Source organism: Chenopodium quinoa, unplaced genomic scaffold, assembly GCF_001683475.1.
Source record: "Chenopodium quinoa cultivar QQ74 unplaced genomic scaffold, ASM168347v1, whole genome shotgun sequence".
NCBI classification, from domain to species: Eukaryota; Viridiplantae; Streptophyta; class Magnoliopsida; order Caryophyllales; family Amaranthaceae; genus Chenopodium; species Chenopodium quinoa.
The window spans coordinates 2752295-2778237 of NW_018744878.1; the positions used below are offsets into that span (position 1 = coordinate 2752295).

General features: G+C 38.2%; 2 protein-coding genes across 3 annotated transcripts; one reads left to right on the forward strand and one right to left on the reverse strand.

The window, feature by feature from the left end:
• Positions 1-166: 166 nt before the first annotated feature.
• On the forward strand, positions 167-4023 carry LOC110705517. 2 transcript variants are annotated; one of them, XM_021883402.1, is made up of 6 exons: positions 167-366; positions 452-978; positions 1085-1432; positions 2166-2552; positions 3235-3446; positions 3690-4023. In XM_021883402.1, the coding sequence occupies exons 1-6, from the start codon at positions 236-238 to the stop codon at positions 3936-3938; spliced, it is 1854 nt and encodes a 617-aa protein (XP_021739094.1). In that variant the 5' UTR covers positions 167-235; the 3' UTR covers positions 3939-4023. The 2 variants fall into 2 exon arrangements, with proteins under 2 accessions (XP_021739094.1, XP_021739095.1); XM_021883403.1 differs by having other exon boundaries at positions 168-366; positions 455-978.
• Positions 4024-7026: 3003 nt separating this feature from the next.
• On the reverse strand, positions 7027-25943 carry LOC110705518 (ATP-dependent 6-phosphofructokinase 3-like). The gene is given in 13 exon segments (XM_021883404.1): positions 7027-8052; positions 8344-8498; positions 8607-8652; positions 9338-9594; positions 10344-10473; positions 10613-10681; positions 11040-11093; positions 11204-11362; positions 12143-12280; positions 12367-12429; positions 12656-12695; positions 12809-12855; positions 25635-25943. Coding segments are annotated over 13 exon segments (1878 nt in total). The 5' UTR covers positions 25908-25943; the 3' UTR covers positions 7027-7605.

Sequence of the window (25943 nt, forward strand, 5' to 3'; positions counted from 1 at the left end):
CATAAATTTTAGATTTTATTAGCTAGTTTCCGACCAAAAAAAATCCTAATTTAAAATTGCAAAGGAAAAAATTGAAAATTAAAAGTTAGCAATATTGACTAAAAAGATTGAAACGTGTTGAAAGCAACCAACCAAATAAAAGTAGATTGGTTTCTTTTATATTTGGGTTGGGATACTTTAAAGTGTAAGAGAGTCTCATTAGTTAGTGCAAATTAAAGCAAGTTCAAAATAAAGAATGCCATGTTCAAGAAAAAAAGCACTTGTTAAGCTCATCTTCTACAATGTCACAACCATTGCAAAGTTCTTCTTTCTCTTCTTCTATCTCTTCTCTCTTTTTGTTGCTAAGATCTTCACTTTCTTCTTCAGGTTATTAATTAACTCCTCTTTTTTCACATTCAATTACACATAAAATTGATGTAACATTATTACTAATTTATTGTTGTTAATCTAGCAGAACCGAAGATGAGTACGAGTACGAAGATGAGATGTTATATGAAGACGACGAGGACGAAGAAGAAACAACAACAGAGGTGGAAGACGAAGAAGAAAATGAACAAGTACATGATGAGTATATACGATATTCATATGTGGGCGAAGAAGATCATATTGTTGCTCATGTAGTAAATGACGGCGACGCCTTAGTTTTCGTTCCGAAAGAAAACTTGCATGATCATAGTAACTCCGATGAGAGTGTATTAGTATTTCAAGATCCTGTTGAAGATTTTAAGGAAGAACAAGCGTACTGTTTTGAGAGCTCGTCTATTAGCTCTTCAGAAAATAATGATGATATTATTGTTGAGAACAATGCTTATGAGGTTGAAAATGAAGATTATGCATTAAGATACGACGAATCCAATTATATGAATGATCAAATCTCTGAGTTGAGAGAAGAAGATGAGAACAACAACAACAACAACAAAAACGACGAAATCTATGAGGAGATGCGTCGAAAATCTCCAATTTATAATAAAAGTCATGGTACGGGTGTTTTCCGTCCCTGGCCTATACACTAAATTCAATTATTAATATCTTTGATTGCGTGTTATTCATATTGTTTAATTTAACTGTCTTTGATATTGTGTAGGAGAAAAGAGTGAAGAGAAAATTGAAGAAGTAAAAAAGGAAGACGCGAAATTCACAAGGGATGATAAATTTCTAATATTTGCCCCTCCAAAATCCGAGTCAAAAAAATTGATCGTAGACATGGAAAAAGAGAAAGAGAAGATGTTCGAGGACACGTACACGATTGGATCAACCTCTAAGAGTTCCTCCGAATGGAGAAGTTCAGTAAGGGATTCGTGTACAGATGATCCTTTCTCTTCTTCGTCTAGAAGGAGCTGCCCTAAATGGGAGTCTTATGCCGTGTATCAAAAATATGATGAGGAAATGATGTTTCTCGATAGAATTAGCGCACAAAAGCTTCATGAAACTGGTATGTTAATTTATACATCAATAGTTGTTACTCCCTCCGTCCCTAATCTACATTCTTACTTCTCTCTATTATGTGAAGAATAAATGCTAGAATTAGAGATATAATTTAGAGGCGGATGGAGTATTATGTACCAACATGATTTACTTCATTCTAGTTTAATTTTGATGGATAGTATTTAATTAATATTATGTTTTTTTTAATTGTTTGGTGAGAATTTATATTTTTATCCAAATTCTAAAATCCTACTTTATTTCATTAGTAATTTGTTTAATTTGTCAAGCATAATTTAATCCTCTAGTAAAAATTAAGATATCTATATATTGATTAGTGGGAGAATGGTATAGTTGTTATTACGGAGTACAAGGGATTATGTCTAAAAGGTGGATATAATGGTACCACATAGATTCTCTTATATTGAGTAACTTGCATTTTAAAACGGGAGAAAATGACCATTTTACCCACATTACTTCTAAGTTAAGCATTGAACTACCAAAGTGTTACTAGTTTCGTCAACTTGAAACTTGTTTCCAACACTTGAAATAAGATGAACTGGTCTGAATATTTTAAGATTTGATTTGGTCTAATCTGGTTCTTTTTATATTTGTTTAATAAGTTTATTTCATCTGATTTAAATATTTCCATTCTTATTTAAATATTTCTGATATGAACAAAATATTAAATCGAAGAGAGCAAGTTCTTGGTTAATTGATTAATTTTACAATCGATTGTGTAGAATCATTGAAGTCATTTCAAGTGGAACCAAGATCAATTTCCCAAAGAATTGTACACAAACTTGGTAACAAGAAGAAGCCAAGTTCAGGCGACGAAATCTACAAGAACAACCCTTATAATGAACTAGAGGTTGCATATGTTGCTCAAATATGTTTAACGTGGGAGGCGCTTAACTGGAACTATGTAACCTTCAAGCGAAAGCTCGTGTTGAAAACCGATTTAGTAGACCCTGGTTGCCCTGCTTATATTGCACAGCAATTCCAGCAATTTCAAGTACTTCTTCAAAGGTACAATGAAAATGAGCCTTATCAACGCGGTAAAAGGCCTGAAATTTACGCGCGAATGAGAGGCCATGCTCCTAAATTGCTTCAAGTACCTGAATATCACGGTGAGTTTCAATCTTTTTAAAAAAAACGAATGAGAGTGAGGGATAGCTTAGAGCTTCCTTTTCAGTTCTCTAGGAGATCCTAAGATCGATTCTCATCATCTGCATTTGTGGCTCTCTAAACACCAAAAAATCTTATGCATGAACACATATCAAGGATTTAAATACCTAATTATATTCAAATCAATCTAACTAATATATGATTCATTATATGCTTTTCTTGTTGTTTACTTACATTGCCCTTTTTGTGTTATTCTAGTTAAAAGTGAGTACAAGGGAATAATGAAGAATCTTGATGATTTAGTGCACGGTCTTAATAAAGTTTACTTCATAATAAGATTAATAACTAATCATTGCATTGGTTCAACACATTAATATATCTTATTATTATTATTTAAGAGTACATGAATCATATATTATTATGAAATCATAATGCAAAATGTTCTAAGAGTTCAACCAAAGAAAAGGTGTCTTATACTTTCAGTTTTGTATAAGCCAAGTCGTGTACATACAATTCTTTAGCCATATTTTAGTCGTCTTTTAGAAAATTGAGAATTTATGACAAATTTATATAATTTGTTTAAACGGTCTAACAATTTTATGTAGCTATGTCCAGTATGAACTCGAATATATCATTGCTTCTTACGGAGTAGTTCTTACATACATCATTAAATTTATCGAACAGATTATGAAGGAGACGAAAAGGAATTAAATGGAGGAAGAATAGCATCAACATTGTTCCTTGAGATACTAGAAGATTCAATTCAAACATTTATGAACTTTCTTAAAGCAGATAGAGAGAATCATTGCCAAGTTATCACTTCATTTTTTAAAGTACGTCCAAGAGGATCAATCGATCCTACCGTTCTCAAAGTGTTCAAAAAATGCAACAAAAAGGTTAGCTCAATTTAATTAGCATCAATTATATGTCGATAACATCTATTTTTATTTTAATAATTTAATTAAAGATATTAATGATTAAATAAAACTGTGTATTCACTCATATATTAGTAAAAGTATGAAACTGTTACACTTGTTTAAATACAAATGGATATCTCTCGTTAAATTTTATAATATTTGTTCATGCATTTTTTATATGTAACATATTCTAATATATTACGAATGTATATATATTTGCAGAAGAAGTTGAAGCTGAATGAATTACAACGTTCGTGTATATGCTTCAAAAAGAGGAATTTAACAAGGGAGGAAGAAATGGAGATTTTGATGAGTTTAATCGATTTAAAAGTGGTGTCAAGAGTTTTAAGGATGGCAGAAATAACACAAGAACAATTACATTGGTGTGAAGATAAGATGGGCAAAATAAGAATTTTTGAAGGGAAGAAATTACAAAGAGATTCCTCCCCTCTTTTCTTTCCTGCTCATTGACCCAATTTTAATAAAATAACATGCTTTTGCTTTGGTGACTAGACTTTACATCTTCAATGAGTATATGAATATCCCTTTGGAAGTCCCCTTTTCTTTTGATGGGTTTATCATATAAGTTATTTACCATACCTAAAAATTATGGGGCCGTCAAACCGTTTAATTTAAATTTTAGACACATACATATAATACGGTGAGTCATGAAAAGACATTATCTCAACCAACGTGTGTAATTCACACACTTGCAGTATCTGTAATATAACTATTCTATTGTATATAGGTGGAAATAAATATCATTTCCCTTTTTAAAAAATAAAAATAAATTATTTTTAGCGTAACATTTATATAATCCTTACTAAGAATAAGTGAATAAGCATTTAATACATTTTCTAGTTTGGTATTAATTTAAGAATCACGCGCAGATTAGTGTAATATAATATTACATTATTTATTTATTTATTTATTTATTTATTTTTGTTTCATAGTTAACGTCTTATATGTATCCCTAACGGTTATCTATTTATGTATGTCATTTAATTTCCTTATTTTTATTGTAATTTTTTTTGTTTGTGGTCCACAATGTAGATGATAATCCTTTGAAAGGAATTTTCTTGAATATCCTTACTGAATAAGGCCTTTTGTATAAAAGAAAAAAGGAGAAAGTCGAGTAATATATTAAGGTAGGGATGCGTCGTGCGTGCATGCCCTATACAAATGAAAGGGAAAAAGAAATAAAGTGGATGAAATAAATGACGTATGAAGGAATCTAAAAAAGAGAGAAGAGTCGGAGTATAACTTTGTTTTGGGCTTCTTCATAACGTGGAAAGTGAATCAAAAACATGCAAACAGACAAGTTTTATTATTTGCTTTAGCTTTAGTCCACTTTAGCTTCTTTTTTTTCATAAGGATTATTTGTTACAATTTGGATTTGTGAAATAAAAGGTTGTTGCATGTTGTAGTGGCCTGGGAATAAAGAGGTTGCTCGTGTTACACTCAAACATCAGATTATTAGCAGCCCTTAAAAAAAAATTTAAAAAAAAAAAAAAAAAAAAAAAAAAACTCCAGGTTAAATGCAAAAGTGAAGGAAATTTAAGGATGTGTCAAGTTTTGAGCTAATGCAATGTAGTCAAATTTTGTGGAGAAAAATGTACTCGATTGATAAGAGGTTTGAGAGCTTAGCAGAAGAGGATCGATGCAATGTGTGTAACTGTACTTTTGACTCTAGGGGCACAGATTAAACATTTTTAAAAAATTGGATGTATAATAAAATGTTATACATCCAATTTAAATTAAAGTCACCTTAAAATGATCAAAAGTAGTTACCATATATATAAGTTATCCTGATGTAAATTAAAGAGTTTTATAAATAAAAGTTATCCTAAATTCAACAAAATTTACTCTAAATTCAACAAAAGTTATCTCGATGTACAGTAATATTATAGTAATACATCGGATGTATACAAAAGTTTTTGTTCTATTTTTAACGCTTTTAGTGATACTGGCTCCGTGTGGCTGTGCCACACATAATAATCTTCACTATTTATTATTAATCACACTAATATTTAATTAACAAAATTTATGTCTAGGTACTCGTAAATCTAATTGCAAAATAAGCTAAAAAAATATTGTAATTACAAAATCAGAAGAAGATTGTATCATACAAAAGAAAAATAAGGGATTATTACATACACGATTAACATGACTAATACATAAAAATAATTACTAATCAATCACAAAGTTACATATTTTCAGTATGTAAAGTAGTACATTTTATTGAACACATTTTATACCAAAATTGAAAAAATAGTTATTTAGGGTTCGTTTGGCATTGCTGTGGTTTTCTGTTTTTTGATTTTTTGTTTTCTAAAAGTATATGATATGTGTCCCATAATGAATAAAAAATTATATAAAATTATTAAAATTATGATAATTTTGAAAACTGACAACAGAAAAGTGGAAACACCTTTTTCTTGTTTCCTGTTTTTGATTTAAAAAAAAATAGAAAACTGAAAATCAAAACTGATGCCAAACAAGCTCTTAGCTAGTCACTTAATTTTTTTCTTATGTAATAATATCCAAAGTTATTATTTTGTATTATGTATTTATTATTGCAATAGTGTTGATGAAGATTGAGAAGCTTTTGAAAAAAATAACAAAATTGTAGGGAAAATTTTTATCCAAGAGATAACCGGTGTTATTCCTGTGTTTGACTTTAGTATATACTCCCTTCGTCCCCTTTTGATAGTCCCTTATGGGCAAATTTTAGTCCCAAAATGTTCACCCCATTTGTTTTTTCCAACAACCATTAATATTTATTTTTTACCAAAATTCCCTCCAATTTGCAATAATATTTGTGCAAATTTAACTTTCCCATGTAAATTTTGTTTTCCCATATACTTTTATTACTTTCTCTCTCTCTACTTTTTTGCATACCCAATGTTAATTTACTTTTTCAATATACTTTTACTATTCTTATTTGTGTTTATTAATTTCCGTGAAAAAATCCCATAAGGGACTATCAAAAGGGGACGGAGGGAGTAATAGTTATAGATACAAAGCATGTGTCATACATGTGCCATATTTGTCATAATAGCGTGCATGAAGGTCATGCAAATATGCAATATATATGAATTGAACTATTGAATCTCTTAGAAGAATTGGTAATGCACCATAATAGTTATAAAAGGGTGTCTTTCTTCTTCAAGTTGCATTCCTTTTCAAAACCATGATAGGTGTGGTATAGCACATAACCCTGTTGTTTAAATTAGGGCCTGTTCTAATAGACTGAAATTAGTTGAACTGAACTGAACTGAACTGAGTATTTTATAAGAGAAGGAAATTAGGAGCTGAACTGAACTGAACTGAGCTGAGCTGAACTGACCTGAACTGAACTTAGCTGAGCTGAAAATAAACGTATGAGAACAGACTCTTAATCCATCACCATTTTCTCAATGCCTTAGAACCTGCATATAATAGACCATGTACAATATTACGCGCTACAAAAAAGTTCAATGTTTTCATGGTCAGAAAACTTAAACCGCTATATCATCATTTAAGTTCAGCAACTTTCATAACTTGATTGCTAAGTAGACAAGATTGTAGATATTGACAGTTGGGTCTCATAATTACATTGTATCAAACAATAACAATATATACATAGATTTATGACTAGAGAGCAAATTGTAGGTTCCATCTGTTTTATTCACTTTGAAATTTATACAAATTCTCCTCATCCACAAGACAAAAATCGACATTAACATATACTTCGTATAATAAATCATTATTCATCAATACTCCGATCCTACAGCCTTTCCAACTCCCACACCCTTTTCAAGACACTAAGTTTTGTTTGGAACAATTGTTGTACTGAAATCAAAAGATGTATACAACTTCACTGATTTCGAAGATAATGGCATTGGTAGGAGAAGCTGGGCTCAACCTTTAGCAAAAATCCCATTGAGACCGTAAAATCACCGAGCAGGAAGACAAAAGCACATTGTCTTGGATTTCATTCCTAGCCTCTTCTTAGATTTCTTACCTACCAAATGGGAAAAGAAGAAGAAAAAAAAGACTTATTCAATCTAAGTGACTCAAAGAATTAGGATTTGACACAAGCTGAAGTACAGGATTCTGTTATTGTGTCATGCATGAAGAATGTACAGAATTGTTTTTAGTTTTTACAGTTCTCTCTCTTCGATGGCTGAGCAACACTCTTCTCTTCCACAGCATTGCCTTTGCAGTTCTCTCCCTTCGATGGCTGAGCAACACTCTCCTCTTCCACAGCATTGCCTTTACAGTTCTCGCCCTTTGATGGCTGAGCAACACTCTTCTCTACTGCAGAATTGTTTCTACAGTTCTCTACCGTAGATGACTGAGCAGCACTCTCTTCTGCAGAATCGTTTTTACAGCTCTCTCCCTCCAGTGACTTAGCAACACTGTCCTCTTCCGCAGAATTGTTTTTGCAGTTATCTCCCTCCGATGACTGAGCAGCATTCTCATTTTCCTTGGCGTTGGCAACTTCTATGGCCCCCAAGAAGCTTGGTTGATTGGTCGATGAAAGAAGCCTAGCCCACATCCTATCGGTTATAACAACCTGATTCTGTTGCTCAGTGATGCGCTGCATACAATTCAAGGCAGCATATGTCATCCTAGAGAAACTATAGCTAAAATTCTATGCGGATTTTTGTATGGTGGAAAAGAGCTAGCCACTTGGGGTAACCAAGTTAGCTATGCAACCATCTTTACTTAAATGAGGCCAAGGTTAAAATGCACTGAAAAAATTGAAATTTGGCCTCATTTAAGGAAAATAAAGAAAATTGGAGCCACTTAATATGCGCAGAAGTTTTCATTTAAATCCAAGTTTCTGAATTTGGAGAAACACTGGTCATATACTAAATACAGAACTCACATTGAAAGGAATATACGTTTGCCTTCCATTAACAAGCCCAACTGTGAATCCTGTAAATCCTGCCATAGCTCCATGTACAGCACTTTGAGCAAGATGTGTGCAATATACATTATCAGATGCGTTACTGGGAACAGCACGGATCATGTAGGTAGGATCTGCAAACAACTAGCTCGAGTCATTTTCCTTTCTGTAGTTCTTTCTTAAACTGTTTCAGAATGGACTATACCCTAAATAATGAAGTATACAAAAACCAGATTACTGACCTATATATTTTAGATTTAGAACCATTTTATTTCGCGTAAAATGTTCCTACAGTCATAAACAGGAAACATTAAGAATCTAGAAGATTTAGCATAATCCTTTCATCATAATAGAAGTTATTTCACTACTTCTCAATACACATGCATTATAGGCATAACTGAAATTAATATAACTAGTACAATTTGAAAACAATTAAAGTACTCTCACAGTCTCATCTGTTACACTGATCCATTTATGCAAGATCAGTATCACACAAGGTTCGATAATTTTAAAACATGGCAATAAAGTCATAAACAGATTTTAAAGAGTTTTCATCATTTCACTAAGTAGCATTCAACAAAGTTAAATCTAGCAAAATAAAATCAGGTATCAAAAAGAAGTTCTAGCGATTCACAACTTAGCAAATTAGCAAAGAACTAGTCCCTCGAGTATTTAAGTTAATTAAGAAGAGAAATCATAATGTGATGCAAGCACCAAAGCTGAAAACACGACAATTATAGAATGGCTTTGTAAAATTCAAAGAAACATGATTGAAATTCATCAAAAACATTGCATGGCATGTGGGCATGCTCCATATGAATATCTAGGGCTACCTACCTAATACATACTCGCTTCAATACGTGAGATAAGTATAACATCGCAATACGTTACCTAATCATGTTAAATTAGCCAAAAAATGTAACCTTTTTTAGCACACATGTTCCAATAGTGTGGATAACATGAAGATACAAACCTTAATTTTATGTGACATCCACAGGCCAACATCTTTCAGCAACTTGTTCCCTGAAGCATCTTTCTCATTCCAATTTTGTGATAAGAGCTCCTGCCCAGCTCCTTCAGCAATTACGATGACTATATGCCCATTTTCTTTGAGTCTTTTCTCAATGTATTCAAAAAGCCCACCCTTGCCTTCAAGATAAAAAGGTGACTCGGGAATCAAGCAACAATCAACATCTCGACTAGCTAGAGTTGCAAACATTGCAATAAAACCTGCGATTAGAAAACAACTCCGTGAAGAGAAGTAAGAGAGAGGGAAAGAAACAGAGTTAAGCCACTGTCAATGATCGATTTTGATTATATATAAATGTTTCCAACAACTGCTAAATGACACAGGAATTATTTGAGCATGCTCCTAATACAAGAAATATTTAAACTAGACAAATGAGCATGAATGATTTCAAAAAGCATCCTCTTAAAACTCAAAAAAGGATGCAAGAAAGAAGACTGATTAATGAACAGGATCAACATTATAATTATTAATTATAATGCCTCATTATAAAAGTACAAGAGCCTGAAAATAAACATGTGTTTCACTAGTCTTATGTCTAGTAGGCAGTGGTCACGTTGAACATTTTATACACAGTTTACTTTACTAGTTTACTTAACTCGGGATTGACTTACTCAAAGAACCTTGGAGAAAGAAAATCCCTACATAATTTGGAGAACCTCCTTTAATGATCAGCTTGATATACAAGGTTCTTAATCAGAACAATCTTGCTTAGGTGATTAAATAAGGCACAAGTGAGCAAAAAAAAACGTAGTATGATATAACAGCAGATAAATGATCCTAGTAGCAAATCTTATACCAAGATGATTGCTAAAGCTTAAATACACAAACAGATCGAGAGGTACCACCATACCAGGAAAAGAGACTTGCAAATACTAACTTTTCAGTATTTCAAGCACACAAAATTTTCCATTATAAGTCAAATAATTTCAATAAAAAAGAGATAACTAACCACTGTAGCGGCCCATCAATTTCACCAGACCAATACCATTCTCCATGCTTTCAGCTTCTACATGGGCAGCATTTATTGCACGTTGAGCTTCCTCTACAGCAGTATCAAAGCCAAAAGACCTATCAATAACCTGGAAAGGACAAACCATAACTCCATAAGGCATAAGCCAAAGCAATCATATTCAATTATTCAATAAAACCAACATCTAAAAATAAGACACATATACCAGCTAGAAAACAATAGAATGAGTTCAAAATGCTGCTAAGTACCGGAATGTCATTATCAATCGTTTTAGGGATTCCAGCAACTGCAACTTTCAGGCCTCGTCGTCTAATTTCCTGCATAATTACATATATCAGAAAGCAATAATATTTCGGGCATACATCAATAAGCATCTTTAATACACATTAGTCAAAATCTGAACAGAATCAACAAGGCTATCATACCATGCCATTTAGTTATATCTTAAACTATTTTAAAGAAAATATATATCATGCCAGACAATTTTTATCATCCTATTGGCATTACATATGGGTGACTAGAACATCGGAGATCATTTATCAAATGTTTAAACTTTTGTTATTATAAAGAAGATAAAATAAGTAAATAACAGAATTCCAGTTTGCTATCTAAAGATGCCACCATTTAATAATTGACATACTTAACAAATAAGCCTTTGTCACTAATAAATGGTACCTCATAGATCACAGCTGCTCCTTTCTGTGTCCCATCACCTCCAATTATGTAAACCTGAATAGTTCAAAGACACGTTAGCTTAGCACCACAAAATGTATCACAAAGGACCTCCGACCTAGTAAATGCAATTAAGCTTACAAGAAAAGCATATTATCACTTAATACCTGGTTTATTCCACGGTCTTGAATGCTATCAACTATTTTTTTGGTATCATGACCACCTCGAGAAGTTCCAATCACTGTACCACCGCGCTTATGGATGTCATTGACAAACTTAGGGTCGAAAGGAATAGTATTTTTAGCATAAAAACCCTTATATCCTCCCTAAAGAATGTATTTCACTTTGTCAGATGATAAGATCAGTAACAGATACAAGTACATCATTCATGAGCACAAAAAACACAAAGTTTCAACACACTGGATGCATAATGACCATGATTAAAAGAATTTTTAGAGAGTGTCAGAATAAGTATTCCATAAGTTGATTCTAATTGTTCAATAACACTTAATACTTTAAAAAAGGAACCCCATATTAACAACAACACAAAATTCAGCATTCATGAAAGAAGAAAAACACAAAAATGAATGAAAAAATAATCTCCTTATTAGCAAAGTATGCTTACAAACTTACCGCAGATTTAAGACACCGAATGATTAAAGCAGTTGATATAGATAAAGAGTTTCACACCCTCTATTTTCCAAAGAAAAGACTCATATCAAAACCACAAAACTGCCACACCAGGTTCAGGCATCTAATTTATATTGCAAGCATTTATATCGCGTATCAAAGGATAAAAAAAAAAACATATGTAGTAAATCCAAATTGTTGGACATAAACTCAATAAAAAAAATGATGCAGCAAGCCAGTTACAAAGGATCTTAGCTCTTGAAGCAAAATTCATATTATCTATGATTTTTTCAGCACCATACAGCCACAAATGTTCAATCATATCTAGTTTTGTTTCCTTTTTTGCTCCTTTACCTGGTTAGGGCTATAAACATGATACCATAAAATACAGAAGAATCAAACCAACTGATAATCATGCTATGATGACATGAAGATTGGAAAATCACCGTAACTTACAAAAGACTTATCATACTTACATTAATTCCAATAACTTTGCTGACACCATACATGTGGTAGAGGCCGCAGACAATTTCTCTGATGACAGTGTTAAGTCCAGGGCAAAGACCTCCGCATGTCACAATGCACGCATGCACTTCACCAGAATTAAAGTACACCTGGGCTATGAAAAGGTTTTGATTTTTTTATGACATCCAGAAAATTACTCCCACAGCATCTACATAACAGGCATAAGAGACTGTACCTTCTGCCTTGGACCTGCACGCCTGAAATGTATACCCCTTTGCGAATCCTTGTGAACTACTACCTAGAAAAGGAAAACTAAAAATTAAGCTAGTAGCTCTTCTGTTACTAATTTTTTTTAAACAAAAACCAACATTCCGTATTAATTTTCAAGACCTCATCCTAACATATTGTACAAATCACTTGCACGCTGTCTGGAAAATATCAGAACATACTCTGCAATGGAAAATGTACATATATAAACTGCTATGGCTATGTGACATTGTGACAAATATATATACGGGGAATACCTTCTGTATCACCGTATCATCCTCATGAACAAAATATTGCCTGGAAGGAGAAAAGAGAGAGAGAGAGAGAGAAAGAGAGATCAATAGCTTATCAACCCAAGCTTGGTAAAAAATTTCATTTGTAAAGGAGCCATTAGCAAGGAACTGGCTTACCTAACAACTCAATAGACAGGATTATCTTGTAAAGGATTGGGGTAGGTCTGCAAACAAGGTAAAACATGCAAGTAAAATAAGAAAATCTGACTATAAGTACAAAACAATAACATAAAGCCATAGGCAAACAAATCTATAGCATTTACAATCAAGCATCTCACTGTGCTGTAGATTAACCACAACAAAACCTTGCTATATTTTTTAATTTTTATTATCATTTCAGTTATGTTTCATATATGATTCGGATTTCTATACCTAACACAGAAATATGAATTTTGAAGTTTCCTTCACAGTCCAAATTATGCACAATGGTTGAACATAGGACTCCTTGTGATTAAAAATTGAAACCCCCACATTCAATAATTATAATTCTCACTTTAACCATTATACTTTGAAAAAAGCTTGATGTTTAGGGCTGTGCAATAGTTGTTCAAGCATTAGCTTACTCATACAATAATACAATCAATCTAGCATCAATTTTCCCCAAAGGAAAAAGAAACTATTGTCAAGAGAGACAGATGTATTTTCCTCAAAATTTGGCATACCAACGGCTTTTTTGTTATATAGGTATGCTATAGAAAAACTCATTTAAGAAAAGCACCATCCTCGCTAGTAAAAAGGATAGCACAGTACACATAACTACTTACAAATATTCCACTACATTGTGAGACTTTACATAGTGGAAACTTTATAGTGCACTAAGTAGCAACCTCTTGTGAGCCCCCTCACAGATATTGCAACCTCTAAACTAGCAACATTATGAACCCGTACCAGCATTAAAGCACACTTTTAATCCTACAGTCGACAAAACAGAAGATAGATGCTAAGATGCATAACAAAAGCAACCTCTTGTGAGACCCTTCACAAACGTTGCAACCTTTAAACTAGCAACATTATAAACCCGTACCAGCATTGGAGCACACTTTTAATACTAAAGTCAACAAAACAGAAGATAGATGCTAAGATGCATAACAAAAGCAATCTCTTGTGAGCCCCCTCACAAACATTGCAACGTTTAAACTAGCAACACTAAAAAGTAAAAACCCATACCAGCATTGGAGCACGCCCTTAATCCTACAGTCGAAAAAACAGAAGATAGATGCTAATTAGATGCATAACAAACATTGTAAGGGACATATTGATCATTTAAAGGGTGCTTTTAAGATCATTAACAAATTCACTCTAAAAATATAGGGAACATTTCGGAATGTTAGAAGGTGCAATAATCCAATAACTATTATGCACTTATACTTTCTCGTGATCAAATGTCTCATATCATGAATTCTCTATAATGTGACCAAAAAACCTCCTAATTATGATACCCAAACAAATTCTCATTTCAAAGGTAGAATCTCTCTCTCTCTAAAACACTTTCTCTCTCTTCTTTCACTTTCTTCTCACAAAGGTACTAACTTTAGCATCGGAGTGGTTATTCCCGGATAACCCCCGGGCTAGCTAATCTATATTGGCTGTGTAGGTGAGCAATTGGACGGTAAACCATTACCAGCCCTCAGACACTAACGGAAGCAGAATCCAGTTGGAACAATTGGCGCTAGAAGGAGGGGAAACTTCTATCGTCCAAAAGGACCTCTCACAGTCATGAAAGGAAGTAAGGAAACTTTAGTACTGGTGCCTGAAGTTGATAACCGGCAATATGACAACGGCAATAAAACCGTGCTACCAGAAATCATGGTCGAAGATGAAACTCATCTCCTTCACGGTAACACAATGAACAGACCCGTAACACCTGACCGTAGTAGAGCATTAACCCCAGATCCCCTGGAAGGGTTTACCCCGGAGGAGCTAGAGATAACGGCCAAGGTCATGCGGGCTATGTCTAAGAAAAGAAAGGAAGCCGAGTTAGCGGCAGGGGGAATGCGGGATGAGGTACCGATAAAGCCGCTGATAGTGAACTTGGAGAGTCAGTTCAATCAGGCGGGACAGCAACAACCGTCAAGAAACCGGGGCCGAGAAACCATACCGATCGAGCGCCAACTCACACAAAGCGCCCAGGTAGGGGATTCAGGTTCTTACCGGCACGAGGTCTCTAGTGGCTTGGAAAGGCGGGCAGTCAGGGCGATCATCAGGCCCAGAATATCTCCATTCACACAAGAGGTACTTGACCAACAAATGGAGAAAATAAAGATGTCGTCCTGTACGTATGACAGTAAGGGGGACCCAAAGCGGTATGTGGCTGCGTTTGAAAGTCACATGTTGCTATATACCGACACCGATGCTGTGTGGTGTAAAGTTTTCCCTACGACTCTTATCGGCTCAGCTTCGGATTGGTTCTCCAATTTAGAGCCGGGATCAATTGACTGCTTTGAGACCCTGGTGGAGTTGTTCACAGGTCAGTACATAAGTAATAGTGCGAGACAAAGGACATCTGGCGAGCTCATGGCTATTCGGCAACGAAAGGATGAGTCGCTCAGGGATTTCATTAGACGCTTCAACAACGAGGCTAACACTATACCAAAATTGCAGCAAGAAATTGCCATGATGGCATTGATGAATGGGCTGGATGACAACGACTTCAAAAAATATATGTCGCGGAAGTCTTTCCTCGGCAGAGCCCTCCAAAAGGCAAAATGATAATAGCTCGAATTCTCAGATGAGTGGGATAAACAGGGCGCTGCCGCAAGGCCGACAGAGATCCGGAAGGCCGACACGGGGATTGGGTCGTTATAGTAGTTATACGCAGCTAAACACCCCGAGAGCGGCAATATATTCAATAAACCAGAATAGAGAGGATTGGAGTCGACCGGCACCGATGATAACGAAGGGTCGGGACGTGAAGAAATATTGCATGTTTCATAGAGACGTTGGTCATTACACCGAAGAATGTGTTCAGTTAAAAGAGAACATTGAAGATCTCATAAGGAAGGGGCGATTATCCCAGTACCGTACCCAGGTAGGTCCCAGTCGACAGCAAAATTCACAGCCTAGACAAATCGAGTACCGAAAGCAGGAAGATCCATCAATGCAAGATGATACTTACAGACAGAATCATGCGGAAACATCTAGACAGGGAGGTAATCCGACAGGGCGTAAAATAACAATCGACGTTATTACGGGAGGGCCAGTATATGGAGGTTCCGTAAGCGGGGCCAAGAAGAGTTTGTCGGAATACCGGCACCTAGTGAACGCTTTGAGCGTAGAGGAACGACCTCGGCCTTCTTCCATGCTTTCGATATCTTTTTCGGAAGAGGATGCTAAGGGAGTAATTTACCCTCATGATGATCCGTTGGTGCTGATATTGACGGCAAATGGAGCAGATATCAAGCGGGCACTCGTTGACGGCGGAAGTTCTGCAAATATCCTGTTTGCTAGGGCTTTTGATGCCATGAGGATTGGCCGAAAATACTTGACGCCAGTGTCCTATCCCGTGATAGGTTTCAACGGGTCGACGGTAAGACCTGAAGGTAGTATTGTTCTTCAGGTTCGAATGGGAGAGGGTCCGGCAGTAAGAGACGTTATGGCGGAGTTTTTGGTGATTGATGTGCCATCCGCTTACAACGCCATTGTCGGCAGGCCTCTAATTCATGACATGCAAGCTGTGGTCTCAACGTACCACTTGACGATGGTGTATGTATCCAACGCGGGAACGACAGAACGCGTACGGGGTAGTCAAACTATGGCAAGAGAGTGTTATGTATCGGCGCTGAAGCAGCCAGGCCGACAGCCAACTTGTGAACAGACACCCGCCAAGCGAGAACAAATTCCCTCTACACATGACTTGGCTATGGAAAATTTTGATACCCGGCCGGTAACTGCGCCACGTCCTTCCCCAGGAGGCGAAACTGTAGAGATCGAATTGCAGCCTGGAGTTCCCGGTAGGGTAGTGCGTGTCGGATCCGATATGGATGTCGACACACGCTGCCATTTGGTAGAATTGTTGCGAGAAAGTGCTGACGTGTTCGCTTTCTCGGCAGACGAGATGCCTGGGATACATCCCGACGTCATAGTACATAAGCTAAATGTCGACAGGAGGGCAAGACCTGTTCGACAGAAGAAGAGGAACTTCTCAACAGAGAAAATGGAGGCTATTCGGTCATAGGTGAATAAGTTGCTAGCGGCAGGGTTTATCGAACCTTGCACATACCCCGAATGGTTAGCAAATGTGGTTATGGTGAGGAAGCCGTCAGGGAAATGGAGAATGTGCGTGGATTTTACAGACTTGAACAGAGCCTACCCGAAAGATTGCTATCCCTTGCCGAGGATAGATAGATTGGTAGATTCAACCTCCGGTCACGCGCTATTGAGCTTCATGGACGCTTTCTCCGGATATCATCAGGTCAGCTTATATGAGCCGGATCGAACCAAGGCGGCATTCATTACCGACTCCGGAGTTTTCTGCTACAAGGCTATGCCGTTTGGATTGAGAAATGCAGGGGCTACGTACCAGAAGCTGATCGACAAGGTATTTGCGAACCAGAAAGAAAGAAATGTAGAGGTATATGTGGATGATTCAATTGTGAAAAGCCGTTTGGCTACAGACCACGTCGCTGATTTGAGAGAAACTTTCGAGACACTTCGGCGTTACCGGATGAAGTTAAACCCAGAGAAGTGCGTGTTCGGCGTGCGGTCAGGAAAGTTTCTCGGTTTCATGGTGAGCGAAAGGGGGATAGACGCCAACCCCGATAAGATTGAGGCGATTCTTAGTTTACCAGAACCAAAGTGCATAAAAGATATACAGAGGCTCACTGGTCGAATGGCCGCGTTAACGAGATTCATCAGCAAGTCAGCTGATAAGGCCTTACCGTTCTTTGTGATCTTGCGTCAGAACAAGCTGTTTGAATGGGGGAAGGACCAATCCAAGGCGTTTCAGGCTGTGAAAAATCACTTGAGGTCCTTACCCACCGTTGCAAGGCCAGAACAAGGAGAAATATTACAGCTTTATATCTCCGCGTCGGCAAAGACGGTAGCGGCGATGCTCCTGGTAGAGCGGCAAAAAACACAACTGCCAATTTACTTCGTGAGCCACGTCTTAAATGCTGCCGAGAGAAGGTACCCGTTAGTAGAAAAGATCGCGCAGTAGTTGTGGCCGCACGAAAGTTGCGCCCTTATTTTGATGCACATGCAATTGATATCTTAACGAATCAGCCGTTAGAGAAATCTTTGCAGAAGATGGAAACGTCTGGCCGACTACTTAAATGGGCTATTGAACTGTCCGAGTATGTTATTGCGTATAAACCAAGAGTATCAATTAAAGCCCAGGCTTTGTCTGACTTCATTGTGGAAACGTCCTATTATGAAGAGGAGGATGTTATCGGCACATGGAAGGTATCCGTTGACGGCTCTTCTACTTCAACCGGCTCAGGAGCTGGAGTAATTATGATCTCTCCCCAGGGAGATGTTTTCGAGTATGCCGTTAAGTTCAAGTTCAAAGCCTCGAATAATGAGGCAGAATATGAAGCAGCGTTGGCAGGAATACAGTTATGCATATCTGCGGGGGCAAGGCGTATTGAGATGACAACTGACTCGCAATTAGTAGCAAATCAGTTCAATGGCACTTACGAGACTCGAGAGCCAAGCATGACGGCATATTTGGCAAAACTCAAGAGTGTTGCGTCTGGTCTGGAGTATTTCGAAATAAAGTTGGTTCCTCGAGCAATGAACACACAGGCAGACGCCTTGGCTAAACTCGCAAGTTCAAGCTTCAATGACTTAGAAAGGACGGTTATGGTAGAGATTTTGAAAGAAAGAAGTATTGATGAACAACCTCCTAAGGACGTATGTTGTACAACTGCGGGACGAGAATGGTATGATGATATCTTGGCTTACAAAATACATAATGCCCTTCCTGCCGGCAAGACGGAGGCAAGAAAGGTCCAGAAAGACAGTGTCTGGTTTTCGTTACCGCTGCGAAGGTGTATAACGGCTTATGAGTCGGCAAGACTGATAGAAGAAATACACGAGGGTGATTGCGGTAATCATGCGGGGGGTCGGTCAATGTCCTTGGAAGCAATGAAACGAGGCTACTATTGGCCAACAATGAATGCAGATACCATGGAATACGCGAAAAAATGTGATAAATGCCAGAAGTACGGGCCGGTAATTAATCAACCTCCCAATGATTTGTCACCTATTCTTAACCCAATACCGTTTGCTCAGTGGGGGATGGACATTATAGGGCCGTTTACATCGGCAACAGGTGGCCGTAAGTTTTTTATTGTATGGATAGACTACTTCACAAAATGGATAGAAGCAGAACCGGTAGCAAAGATTACAGCGAATGAGGTAAAAAAGTTTATCTGGAAAAGCATTTTTACGCGGTTCGGGTTGCCGACAGCAATGGTGTTTGATCACGGATCACAATTTGACTGTAGCCCGGTAAAGAACTTTCTAAGCATATACAAAGTAAAGTTTGCGTATGCGGCAGTATGTCACCCGCAGTCAAATGGCCAAGCTGAGGCCGCTAACAAGCAGATACTAGGGGCAGTTAAGAAAAAAGTAGAAGACGCTAAAGGCTTGTGGGCAGATCTGATACCCGAGATTTTGTGGGCGAACTGTACGACAACAAGAGAAACTACGGGGGAATCTCCTTTCAACCTCGCTTTCGGCTCAGAGGCAGTGGTTCCGGCGGAGGTGGGATTACCTTCTTTTCGGGTACAACACTTCTGCGAAAGTCAAAATGATTTGTTGCTCCGACAGCAATTGGATTTTCTACCAGAAGCAAGGTTGACAGCTGCCATAAAATCTGCGACATACAAAAACCGAATGAGCCACGCTTATAACCGGCGCGTCAATTATCGGCCCATGGAAGACGGTGATTTAGTTCTGCGCAGAACGGCCGCAACCGGCAAAGGAAACGTAGAGGGTAAACTTACTGCAACCTGGGAAGGGCCTTACCAAATATACGAAACACTTCGACAAGGGTCTTATCGGCTAATGTCCCTTGAAGGTGTTCCCTTGAAAAATGTTTGGAACGCTAGTGTATTAAAGAAATATTTCATGTGAAATGTGTGTTCTATTTTACTTAGTATAAATTTTGATGACATGTTGTCATACGTATGTTCTCGGCATTTATTAGTATTGTAACCTGTTTCAACACTTATAAAATACAATCGCATTACCTACTTTCGATACGATCTGATCACAGCCTAGCTAGCTGACTCGGTCGTTCAAGTGAGGGAAGAATAATAAAATAAGATAATAATGGACCTCAAGGGGAGTTGAAAGTGCGGTCTGATCCACTGCCTTTGCTCAGCCTGACAAAGGTTGGATACTTTATCTCGGTATGTTTCATATCCGATGTTCAACACAAGCATTACAGAGTTTTCCCAGAATTTGTTTACGAATAAATCCTGCCGAAAAACTCGGGGAGTATTATTGGTAAGGTGTATCTTGAAAACACCGATAACAAAGTTGAATGCATTCTTTGATTTTCCAAAATTTTGTTAATTATTGGTCAGGTGTATCTTGAAAACACCGATTAGAAATACCGAGAAATGTAATTTTGAAATGCCGAAAAACGTACATTCGTGTTAAAAATCAAGGAATAACTAAAACACGATTCATAAAACAAAGTAATATGGTAAGGAAGTAAATAAAGCTGATTAGAAATAATGGTAACGAGTACAGACACGCAAGTACAATATTTAAACAATCAAAAGAAAAATTGTTGCATAATACAGACAGGTGTAATTGTTAAAGACATGGAAAAGGGTACAGACAAGCATAAACATTGTAACCCAGAGATGACTGCCCTCCTGATTAAATCTTGTCGGCCTCCTTGGTTGGTTCAGCTGCATTAACAGACTCTTTCTCAGCTTCTTTATTGGAGGGACCGGCAAACCCATCTTCACCAGCATGAGTGGTAACAGGACTATTGATAAAGGCGTCATCAAACTCCACTTCCGGCAACTCGCGTGGGTCTAGGTTTGTTATCACAGCATGCGGGGGGAGCTCGTCAAAGTACTCACTCTCATAGCTGGTAGGAGAGTGGTTCATCTCTTCGTTAAAAGCCCTCTCGACGGCCTGCCACTTCGTCGAATCCCACCCCTCCGCTTTGCACACGCAACGATGCGCAGAGACCCAGCCGGCAGTATACCGGTCAACCAGTTGGCGTAAAGGTCGGTCTGCAGGAACCGATTAACGGCTCGGCGCCTGATTCCCGGCTTGTCGCGCTCCATTTTCTCAACTAACTTGGCTGGCCAGCTGTGCCTTAGCCTCCTTTTCGTCCTTCAGGCTCTGCTCCAGGCTCGCTACCTTCTTTTGCAACAGCTCCTGGTCCGTCAGCTTCCTGTTTAGGTCAGACACTCGCTTCTGCAGGGTCTTCACATCAGATATAACCTTGTCGCGCTCCTTCACGACGACCTTGCAAGCGTCGTCAGCCTTCTTCAGCCTGGTCTCGGCATTATCGGCGGCGCGCTGATAATGCTGGTACATGTGTACCACCTCGACAGCAGAGTTGACGGTCTAATTGACGATAACAGAAATTGTCGTTAGTAAACATTATTTTATAACGTAGGAATGATAGGTATCTAAAGGTAATGATAATGTCTTACCCGGAGCATATTGTTCATAAGCTGGCCACAGGGAGCAGCGATGCGATTGGATGGCCTGTCGGCTGGAGTTGCCAAGTCCTTCAGCACTCTCCACCCCATGCTCCCGCCAGTGCTAGGGTCGTCACTGAGAACCGACTCCCCACGATTAACATTGATTCGGGGATGCCATGGGTCACCGGCAGCACCGACCGGTACAGCCAACTCCTCAGCAACTCCTTTCGGGATTCTGACGTGCGGAATCTCGATGAAATCACTGACAAGAGCAGGGACGAAAGCGCCCTTGACGAGACCGCCAGAGCGCGTCGGGATGACCACCGGAGTCTCCTTGGGAGGAGGCTTGTCGATGCTGGCCAGCTGGCCTGTTTTGGCCCCTAAGGTGAACGTCAGTTTTTTCAGCGGCTAGGTTTCGGTCTCATCTTCCAAGTTAACGACCCCTTCCGGCCAGTTCCCTTGTGCATTCTTTTCGAGGGATGCTGCCTCATTGTCATGATGTTTTTGTTTTTTTGTTGTTGTTGTTCTCGGCCGGAGGACTCAGATGTCCTCTTCGACGCATTTCCTCCACCCCTTTTCACAGCTAGGGTGCGAGGTTTGGTAGCACGGTCGGTAGGAGCCATGTCCTGTACTCTGGTTCTTTTTCTTTTACTGGCTCTGGTGGCGAAGGCGGGGAGAGTGTCGTATGACTTTTTCGGCCGATCGGGGCACTGTTGTTTCACTCGCCCGTCAGGATGCAAGCCTAGTCGGCTGAAGTCGAGTTTCTCAATGCCTGACGAGAGACATACCCGATAAGAAACGTCAAAAATAGACATTATAAAGGTAAACTTAACATAAAAATAAAAACGAAAACGCAAAAATTAATATATATATATATAATGTGTTTAGGTACAGTAAGAGGGAAAATAGGCAAGGTACTTATCGAAATGTTTTTCAGAGGCAAAGTACATGCACAGTAAAGATAAATTTAAATACATGTATATAATTTAATAACATTTCCATACCAAATGCATCGGTATGGACGAGACCGACATGAGACAGAGGGGCGTTGCCCAGTATATAATTACAATGGGGCAACCACACCCCCGGAACGACTTTATTCTTCTTACCGGCTCTAACATATGTACAATTAAACCATTTAAAAGCTTTTTTCTCCATCGGTCCTAACGCTCTCGACCGTATGGTCTCGAACATGCTGTGTGGATGATGAAAAGTCCTACGGACGGTAAAATCGTCAGGCACACTCATAAAATAAAATTCATTCTTCCAGTTCTTGCAACTGGTCAATTTTGGCCACACTGTGCATTTACCGGGAGCGGTAAAAAGGGACCACCATCCGGATGACTGACTATCTCTTTTTATCCAATGTAATCTCCGGAATAAGTTCAGGGTAAGGGGAAAGTCCATAAATATCATAACCCAGACAACAGACACAATATTTCGAATGGTCGGAGGCGTTAACTGTGCAATTGAAACATTCCAAGCCCTGAATATTTTTTCGATGTAATGATGGAGTGGAAACCGTAAACCAAACTCTAAATGTTTTGCATACACAACAATGTGCCCGGCAGGACAGTCCAAAGCCGTTTGACCGTTACTTGGTAGTCTCAGTTCGTAACCATCAGGGAGACGGTAGAAGCGTTTGCCATGTTGGCAATAATCCTTTTCGGTGGCTGTCTGCAACCATACCGGATCCACAACTGACTCAGTTATTTCATAGCTGCTGGGAATTTCTTGAGGTTCCAGATACTTCGAATCATCTGAGTCGTATTCCTCGTCAAGACGTTCCTCTTCTGCAATCTGAGCAGCAAGGTTGAAATCTGTAGCAATTTCCTCGTCGGTCTCGCTGTTCTCACCCTCATCATCTTCCTCCTCCCCTACCTCTTCAGACCCATCTGCATCGTCTTCGTTACCGATGCTTTCACCCCCGCTTTCTTGTCGTTCTAGGCTATCTTTGACTGACCGGATATCTTCTTCTCGGATATCCGAAGCTTCAGACCCAAGGTCAGCCATTTCTTCATCAACGGAAGGTTTACTGCTTTCACCAACCTCACGTTGATAACTGGTGTGTTTCGTTCTCGGCATCCTGTCAATATTAGTGCCGTATTGATTAAATAAATCCAAATTTGACCTCAAATGATATTGAACGCTAATAGGCTCAACATCGGCAATCTCTATGTCCTCTGGAATATCAGGGTTGGTAGGACGCAAAGCTTTCTCGGCGTCAGCTAGAAACTTATGACGGTAATAAGCTTCTCTTTCTTCTACGGAAGTTAGGGGTGTACAGAGTTTAGCCTCATTGGCTTTACCCATGTTTGCATGCATTCCAGAACCAGACATTCACAAATAATGAAATAAACGCAAAATTTACTTAACCACAAACCAGTGAGAAATCGAAAAGAAAGTTAGGGTTTTTTACCTCTTTTTGATTTTAACTCTTGAAAGCGTAACTCGGGAATTAAGTGTCCTCCGTTTACAAACACCGGTCGCAACACAACTGAACAAACCCTTGACAAATTGAGCCTTGAATCGCAGGAATATAAGCGCACTACGAGCGAAGTGAAGTCGAAATTTTTCGAAATTTTTTTCGCAAAGAAATGAAGGGTCAAAGTACGAAATTTACTATTTATACTGTACAAATGAAGCGGTTGATGTGACATTTACTGCATACAATCCAACGGCTGTAATAAAACGCCTTTTCAAAAATAACTTACTTCGATGACTGACACATGCCCCATTACTTTATTACGTTTTCCCGCCAAGTCCTGGGGGATGAATTTTCAAATATGTGAAATTGTCTTCACTCTTGTTTTCGGTTCTCGTATCTTATTGAGCCAAGCCATGTCGGCATTTTGCTCGATAATTGAGCAACGTACTATCGTCAATTTGCTCACTTGGGGGGCAAATTGTAGATTTTTTCACGTCTTATTGAGCAAGGTGCTATCGTCAATTTGCTCACTTGGGGGGCAAATTGTAGATTTTTTCATGTCTTATTGAGCAAGGTGCTATCGTCAATTTGCTCACTTGGGGGACAATTTGTAGATTTTTTCATGTCTTATTGAGCAAGGTGCTATCGTCACTTTGCTCACTTGGGGGCAAATTGTAGATTTTTTCATGTCTTATTGAGCAAGGTGCTATCGTCACTTTGCTCACTTAGGGGCAAATCGTAGATTTTTCTTTTCGTTTTCTAAGCATGCTTGTATGCTGCATTGTACATACCACCACCGTGTTCCATCACAAGTGAGCACGTCAGTTTTACTCACGTCCTCACTTGGGGGGCTAGTTGTACGGGATATACCGGTAGTATCATAATATGCCGGTAAAAGAGTGCCTTGCAGTTTAAAGAAATGGTTAATCATTGAATAATTCATGTCCTTACCGGCATTAGTCTCTACCACGTGGAGAGCTGCTTCTCGGAACGTGGCATGCCCCACTGACACGTGGAGAGCTGCTTAGTGCCGCGTAAGCACCTGCTAGTACCAAGGTCGGTGTGCCACCTATCTGTATAGGTGGCACCTGCTTGGTTGCGTTCCTATAAATACCCAAACAAATTCTCATTTCAAAGGTAGAATCTCTCTCTCTCTCTAAAACACTTTCTCTCTCTTCTTTCACTTTCTTCTCACAAAGGTACTAACTTTAGCATCGGAGTGGTTATTCCTGGATAACCCCCGGGCTAGCTAATCTGTATTGGCTGTGTAGGTGAGCAATTGGACGGTAAACCATTACCAGCCCTCAGACACTAACGGAAGCAGAATCCAGTTGGAACACTATCCACTATAATTTCGATGATGGTTACACAATCATTGACGTTCCCTGTGATAATTTATGTCTTACCATACATGCCTCGATCAATTAAATTGTACAGAATATTAACCAAAGTCCATGATATAATTACCCAATATAATACTCCGTAACATTTCAGTGAATTTCCTATAAAATACTCAAATATCCATGATATAATTAGCCATTATAATAGTCAAATCCTCAAAAAATAAATCCACCGAAATTCATGATATATCAGCCATAATTACAAAATTTCATTCAAATTCTCAAAAACAGCACCAAAATTCAGTTTCTAAATTGCATGAGAATTAGTTCAACAAATGTTAGGAATGATGAGTAATAACAAATTTCAACGATATCTTCATGATTACACACAATGCCAACTATAAATCCCGTAATTTTGACTAAATCAACTCAAAATCAAACACAATCAATCGTAGCACATCAAATTATTCACAATGATCAACCATAATATTACACAAAATAGAATCAAATTACAAAATTTAAAATTCAAAAAAAAAAAAAAAAAAAGGAAAACGTACAGGAAGATTGGGAATGTAATCTGATAAATGAGGAACATCTTCAAGGACGTATCCATTTTCGCCATTGACGACCTTCATGTGGACCTCATTCTCCATTTTCTCTTTCCTAAAATTTTTCGACGGAAAGTTGTGTAAAAAAAAACAGGAAACGACGTTTTTAGAACGCTTTAGAATTTGGGCGCCTCTTGCTGAATTTTTGTAAGTGGGGGAGTACTCCTTCCACAAGAAAACCAGTTGGCAACTTGGCACTGCCGTTGAATTTTTCTTTACCATTATGGTAAAATTTTCGATTTATAATTACGGGTTTGT